Source organism: Plectropomus leopardus, chromosome 15 (assembly GCF_026936395.1).
Source record: "Plectropomus leopardus strain MGB_pleo_1.0 chromosome 15, ASM2693639v1, whole genome shotgun sequence".
Taxonomy (NCBI): domain Eukaryota; kingdom Metazoa; phylum Chordata; class Actinopteri; order Perciformes; family Serranidae; genus Plectropomus; species Plectropomus leopardus.
Genome location: NC_142190.1, coordinates 22693970 through 22701739, shown reverse-complemented (window position 1 = coordinate 22701739; position 7770 = coordinate 22693970). Strand labels below are relative to the sequence as shown.

The following is a 7770-nucleotide window of genomic DNA, read 5'->3' as shown; positions in this document are numbered from 1 at the left end:
TGGTGTGAAAAAGAATGGTGATATGTTAAGAGCGCAATGTGCTGCCAACAGATGGAGAGCAGCCAGAAATGATGTGAGACAGCGGGTGGAAAATTGTGCAATCCCTGGAAATTGAGCAGAAATTGAGCAGCGAAGCACGACTGCTCTCGTGGCCCTGTGAGCCATGTAGCCATAGCGGATCAGGGCCACCTCAGACAAAAGCCTAACAACCGGGCTGCAAGAGAAATCGTCCCCTGGAGTGCACACCACTTTTCTGTCTGAAGCTGCAGATGCAAGTCATTGATTCTTTGGAGCACGTCACCAAATGACCCTAATTGATAGCCTGTGAACGAGGTCACTCAATTTTTTTTTCTCCCCTTCACCCCAAGCTCCTGAATCTGAAGCAGAGGAAGGAAGGAACAAGGGAGGAAGAAGCAACACACTAACCTTTAATATGTGAGAAGGAAAATGGCTGCGTACCAGCTCTATCTCTACAATTTTCTCTCTTCATTGAGGAAAAGTACTATTTCATTCATGCCATTTCCGTTCATTCATCAGCTGGGGCCAGCCTAGACTCACAGTGCCATCTCCACACCAACATTCTTATCAATGGAAGTGACGTCAGCACTGCCTGCAGCTGGGGGGTGGTGGTGGGGGCGGTCACGTGGTCCAGTGAGGGGTATATACAATAAAGTTGCGCTGACAGTGGAGCTGAAAACATTCACTCAATTGTACATTAGCACCAGGGCTGCTGCCATACAAACACACCACACTTCTAAATAAAGATCCGCCAGTTTGTTTGTTTTCTTTTTTCTTGATGTTTGTCACAGGCACAGGCTGAAGAGAGAGGCGGGAAAAAAACAAACAGAAATTCTCTCAGGTGATCCACTATTCATGAAATAATCTTGGCTTTACCCGCGCTGTGAGTTTCACCACTTCCCCACCCCCCAGTGGGACTCCAGGTAAGTGGAACGAAATCTCATTTCGTATCATTCATAAGCCATAACTAGAGAGGTCAGGACATTTTATTATGTATTTAATTGTTATTGGATCCAGATTTTTATCTTTTTTTTTTTTTTAAAAAAAGAGTGAAGCATGTTTTAGGCTTGAGGGTAGAAGAATTTCTTTAACAATGTCAAGTTTATGAGAAGAATTCATCTGTTTGCTGCAACATGGGTGACATGTTGATTGTCTAATTGTAAAGTCGATATGCACTGCGTCTATTTCTAGGACTTTTTTTTGTAACTTCGGCCACTGAGAAATATTTTTTATAATAATCATTTTCCTGTTTTTTTTTATTTAATGTTTTCATTTAAGTGATAGAATGACAAATTGATTAACAATTAATGTTTTTTATGAATGCAATCACATGTATTATGATAATAATAATAATTAATAATTATAAATGCGAAAAACAATCGAATTTGTTTTGTATTTATTTGAGGGGTGAAATTAAAGAATTAAGCCTTTATTATAAGCCTTTATTATAAAAGACAAATATATAAGGAATATTTCCACGTGCAGCTGTTGCTCAAAAGCCCATAAAAAAAAAATCGGTCGATATTTTTTAAACGTGAGTTTTAAAAAAAGTTCCATTTTGAGGCGATTTAAAAACCACAGCCAATTTTCTTTTGGTAAATTCTAATTAAATTAGAGTCTGAATCGCGTATTCCGCAGGCCAGTTTCATTAGTTTGGATCATTCAGTGGATTTATTTCGTTTTCCAACTTGCTGATCCCGTTAATAAAAATGGAAATAGTTTTTTTTTTTAAAAAAGGGCTGCACGCTGAGCTGTGCTGCCCAAATTTGTGCTCCTCTGCATTCCACCACTGCCACTGAGGAGAAACATGCCCACACCACAAAGGACAAAGCCGCGTTACTTACTGACTGCTCCCCCACCGTTCTTTGTGCACCCCCAAAAAGGCTTTATCGAATTGAACATGCGGATCGTTTACATTTTGGATGGACTACTCAGGGACCGTAGGGTTAAATAACTCATCCGTAGCCACCAGCTTTACGCATGACATCCCCGCGCGTGCCGTCTCTATACCGGTGTCCGGCTCATGATCGCTTTGACGCATGGAATACCAAAATCAAAGCTAATACAAAGGCAGAGCTCGGATCGATTACTCTTTTCCGTATTTTTTCTTATGAAATAAACATTTTTGCGCTTAAAATGGCAAGCGCGTGCGCTCCGGTTGGGTTGGCTTGGAGAAAGAGGTGAGACATTTTTCTTAAATGCCAGAAATTTAGACTGAAAATTCAGTACGCGTATACATGCCTTTATTGTACCAGTTTATTGGGTTAAAAATCACTGAGAGACAAAAAATATATGTGAGAGGATGCATCAATTCACCCACGCGGTGGAGAGATAATGACTGGGTTAACGCACGAGCACAGACAAAAAATGGCTCACGTGTAGGTTGGAGGCGCAATTCATGTATGCAAATTATTACCCTCCTCATGAAAGACATGGGCAATTAGATATCGAAAGAATCACGACTGGCTTGTTTGGTCAGATTAAACCTTTATCTCTTTGTTTCCAGATACATTAATGGGGAAAACGGACATAATAAAAAAAGAATTAAAGAACTGAATTTGATTGTGAATTTAAAAATCCATAATTAAAAAAAAAAGACAGAAGCATGCAACTTTCTGTGTTGGATGTGGTTCATTAGACTGTATTTGGCTGTGTGCTTTCTTCTCAAAGGGTTGTTCCCATGTAAACTGCTTTTGTATGGTGGCTTCGTGGTGGATATATGAATTGTAGTGTAAATTTAAGCCTGGTAATTTATATGATATTTAACATTTCTGTCAGTCTAAGTGTCTTATCCTTAAAGTTTAAAAGGGAAGTAATTTTTACTCTGTATATTTATGGACGGCCTTTTGAAAAAAAAACAAAAACAGCTGTATATTATTTAACTGATCCAGATATACTCATATTGCCATTAAAATTTCATGTTCAATGTCCAGGTTAATCCCCCCCCCCCAAAAAAAACTAGAACATGTGAATCATTTCTCATGTGTCTTTTGTCCTTCTCCCTCTGCCTTCTCCCTTTCTTCTTCAGGTGCTTAACCTCCCTCCTGCCAGTTCTGCATGGTCATGACCTGTCATCACGCTCCTTCCACAGCCCACCTCATCCTATTGGTCCTGCTCATTGTCACTCCACAGCTGGCTGGCACCGCCCCTGCGTGGGGTGAGGGAAGGGAGGGAGGGGTGGAGGGGCGCACCCGGACAGACCTTAAAAAGGACAACCTCGCCCCCTTTCTCTCGCCCCCACCCCAGAGTCTCTCCAGCACTGACAACTCGTCGCTAGACTGGGGTCAAGAATCAGATAAAGCGACAGACTCTGCGCAGGTTCTCGCTGTTCTTTTGGAGGCCCTGGACCACCCGGGGGAGAGTGAGATCCAGGCAAGCAGGGACAGAGACTGGGGAGAGTACCACGGGCTGCCCTCCATTGAAGGCGTGGAGGGTGGTGAGATAAAGAGATCGGGGGAGACAGAGGGGGTGGAGGAGGAGAAGGAGGGGCGAGGGGCTGATAAGGCTATTGAACAGCTAATTGTAGGCCATTTGACAGCTGCTCAGGGTGATGATTTAAAGGAAAGGGATGAGGAGGATAAAAACACAAGGTCAGAGGAGGATCACGGGTGGTCTGTGGAGGATGTGGGAGCCGATAGTGTAAATGAGGAGAAAGGGAAAGAAGAAGATGAGGGGCAGGAGGAGGGAAACGATTTAGAAAGTTTCTTACACAAGGCCAGACCAAGTTCCACCTCACAGGGAGATGATCCCTCTCTGCAGCGCAAAATAAGAGGCTACTTCCAAAACATTGACTTGGGTCTCCAAGATAACGAGATCCTGCCTCCTCTGAAGGGCTACAAGGCATACAACACTCAGCTGGCACGAGCTGGGAAGAAGCTGCACTGGGAGGAGAACCAGTCCCGCAACCAGCCTGTTAAGGGGGGCAACTTTATGGACGACTTTGAGGATGAAGGAGAGGAGCTGGAGGAGGAGGTAGAAGAGGAAGAGGAAAGCCTCTCCCACATGGAGGAGGAGGCTAGAGCGCGTGCAGAGAAGCAGGAGGTGCTCCGGCAGCAGGAGGAGGCGGAGCGAGCCAGGGAGGAGGAGCAGAGGCTGGCAGACATCGCCTCCGACATGCTGCTGCAGTACATGGGGAGAAAGCAGCAGTCGTACATGAAGCCCCGGCAGAAAAGCAGCATGGGGGCGGCGAGCAACACGGCCGAGGACAAGCGCTCGGAGGAGGTCATCCCAGACGAAGATGACCTGGACCAGCAAATGATCGACAGGCTGATTGAGATCAGCAGCAAGCTGCACCTGCCCGCTGATGATGTGATTGAGATTATTAGCGATGTGGAGGAGAAGAAGAAGAAAAGGAAAGAGCTGCAGCAGCTGCCGACCAACAGCAACCCTGTCGCACCGCGCTTCAGGCCTCTGGTACCTCCACCTCTGGCTGCTCCGCCTATCTACCACTACACAGCCTCAAAAAACCCCAAGAAAGCCCCTTATCGGTACAACAAGTCCAACAAAAAATGGCACAAGGACAAAGTCAAGTCTTATAAGCAGGACTATTGGTATAAGCCTCAGAAGCAGCTTGACTACTGGTACAAACCCCAGAAACAGTTTTTAGCCTTCCCTTCCTACCCATACTACCAGAAGCCATATCGAGCATACTACCCTGTTTATTTCCCGTATCCTAAACCACAATATTATGGCAAGCCCTCCCCCTCCAGAGACCAGCCGTTTGGCCCCCAGGAACTTGACCTCCAGGCCCCAAGGCGCAGGCACAGGGCCGGGGGTAAGAACCGTGGACAGGGCTGGAGGCAGCAGCCACCTCCACGCCTGCCTCTCACCCCTTATATCTCTAACTATATCCTCCCTCACCCACGGACCTACCAACCCCTACCTCCACCCAAACCAATAACCACGCCCAGGAGAGGCAGGCGACCCCCGTACTACTATCAACAAGTCACAGCAGGAGATGACTATGAGGAAGACGGGCTGGTGCCTCAGCTGGACAGTGAGGAGGAGCTGGAGAACTTTATTGAGAGGATCTACATGAAGCGCAGAATGTATTGAGAGACTTTTTGGACATTTTGGTCAGATCAGAGGGACTGACAGGATAGATATAGCCAGAGAAAAGAGGGGTTGAAAAAAGACTCAGAGGAGATATGTGTTTTGAGCCTGATGGGAATTTAAGAAGTAAAAAGTTAGATTTCTGTTTTAATCACTGTATCTTTTGTTGATTTTCTCTGTCAGGGAGAGGATGAAGGGGTCCCAGATGAAGCTCCCTGTAACCATGTTCAGCCTCTTGCTCAGTTTACATTTTGAAACAGAACATACCATGGTGTATGTTTGCCTCCATTCAGGTCAATCTCTGATGCTCTTGCATTATTCAGAGTTTTCTAGAGGGCACACACACAAACACACACACACACACACACACACACACACAAACACACACAGGCATGCACATACATCAACACAACTATATACACACATTCACATGCAGATGTGCCCATTGTAAGAGAACCATGTTTACAACATCACTTTGTATCTTTTGTTTTGTAATCTGTATGTCATAAAACTAAAGTAGTTCAATGACTTCTTAGCTTCACAATTATAAAAAAACTGCTATTGTCAAATGCTCAATGACGGTATATTTTTGTTGTATTTGATGTGTGTACTTGCCTTTCTTATTCCCGATTGGATCGACGTTAAACAAGTTGCAATTTGCAAAGGTGCCAAATACACACATTTCAGTTTTTTTTTTCTTAAACTCAAGATTCAGATTTTTGCCTTACAAGCATCATGGTTCTATAAGGGAAATATCATAATGCATAATATTATCATCACAGCAGGTCCCAATGTAGAAACCCTGTGGACTCCAAAAGCACAAACTTAAACACTAAACACTTCCAACCTGGTGGACGAAGGGTTTTCAATCATTTTGGGATCCAGAAGTTATTGTGTCTACATATTTATGGCCACCATAATCACCATCGCTGCCACCATACCTAAAGTACTTCTTCACCTTGTAGAGGACCTTCATGTTCTTTCTCATTGTTCATCTCATATTCTCATCTTTGCTCACCTATTTTTTCACGCGTTCTTTTGCCATTTTTCTGGGTTCATCAATTATTTTTCTTTTCTTTAAAAAAAAATTACTTGAAATCATGCTATCGGTTCAGCAGCCTTTTTAAACACAATTTCCACCAAGAGGCTACAAACATTTTGTTCATTTTCAGAAGAAATCCATTGAAAAGTTTCAGGCCGGGGAGTCAGGGATTGTGCTTAAACCGTTAAATGCACGTCTTTCTACTTGCATCTTAAAAAATGAACAAAAAAAAAGAACAAAAAAATGAGAAAAAATAAAACAGTATGGGGAATTCAAGATGGTTGTTTTCTCTGAATAAACTGTGAACATAAAAAAAGATATCTCAAAAGGAGGAGGGCCACTGTGTCCGCAGTGAAGCCATCTGTCTTGTAAAAGGAGAGTGTTGTTGTTGATGTCACCTTTAGCATTGTAAGATGTACAGTGTGAAATAAATATGCCCGTGCAATGTGTAAATAACAGCATGATGATTACTAGTTTTGCTATATGATAAAAAATAAAAGCAATTATTTTATTAAAGTTCAGTTTTTTAATGGCTTTTTGGCGAGTGCTATGTTTTGCTCTTATATCAGCAAATATAGCAAGAATACTTGAAATTCAAACACACAAAAGACGAAGACAATCAGATGGAGCTCAGCGACGGCGCGACTCAAATATGTCACAGTTGCACCTATATGGAGGCAAAATGAGGAAAAACATATGGAGGGAGTTTATTATATTTACATACTATCACAACGAACATAAGAAAAACAACAGCAACAATGACAAAGGGGAGGAATAACTGAAGAACGAAAAAATTCAGAAGGAGGGAGGGAAATGGTAACTGCAGTGATTGATGAGTCACATGATTGGTGGATGAGTCATCCATCTGTACACTTTACTGCGCAGGACCACACACTCACACACACACACACACACACACACACGCATACACACACACACACACACACACGCATACACACACACACACTCTCACATGCACATTCTCTTTGAGCTGTATAGTAATTTAGCTGCTGGCATTCAAGATAAAGATTGAGTCATGTTCACTCCTGCCTCGAGCCAGCCAATCGGCCGCTGGAAAGGTGTTTGGCAGATAGGTTTTTTGCCATATCTTGTTTCCACACCTCCTCCTCACTCTAAATTCACACGGGCAGTATGCCCTTCTGCTATAATTCCTTGAAGTGCCTCTGGCTGCTGCTTGTTTGGCATCAAAACAAACCTGATGTATGCTGCCAGTGGTACAAACACTGACAGTGATTAGCTGCTGTCAATATGGTCTAATCGCATGTTATCTCGCCAGCTTGCTCACCAGTTGATTAGAATGGTACCTTTCATGGTTTTATCTTGGCTTGTTGAGTGAATCTTGGACAGCATGTTATGAATGCAGATTTTTGATGACTGCTTGTACTCTCTGGGGATATTCTCGCTGGATATTCAGTGACGGACTATAAGAAAGGGAAGGTTTATTTGTTGTGACCACAGTGATGTCATTGTTAAGACTGAGCTCTTGAAAACAGCAATACTGGCCCGAGGGTACTAGGATGAAGAAAGACATTCAACCAGTGTCAACAGGATGCAGAAAGCCACTGACACATAAGTAAGTGACCTGGTCTGTGACATTTATATGTACAGCAATACAACATGACATGTTCTGTCGTTGT

At 43.3% G+C, this 7770-nt stretch overlaps 1 protein-coding gene across 2 annotated transcripts; it reads left to right on the top strand.

The window, feature by feature from the left end:
• The first annotated feature begins 699 nt into the window (after positions 1-699).
• On the top strand, positions 700-6640 carry LOC121953011 (uncharacterized). 2 transcript variants are annotated; one of them, XM_042499919.2, is made up of 2 exons: positions 700-941; positions 3047-6640. In XM_042499919.2, the coding sequence occupies exon 2, from the start codon at positions 3076-3078 to the stop codon at positions 5071-5073; it is 1998 nt and encodes a 665-aa protein (XP_042355853.1). In that variant the 5' UTR covers positions 700-941; positions 3047-3075; the 3' UTR covers positions 5074-6640. The 2 variants fall into 2 exon arrangements, with proteins under 2 accessions (XP_042355853.1, XP_087944970.1); XM_088088844.1 differs by lacking the exon at positions 700-941 and adding an exon at positions 1645-2198.
• The last annotated feature ends 1130 nt before the right edge of the window (positions 6641-7770 follow it).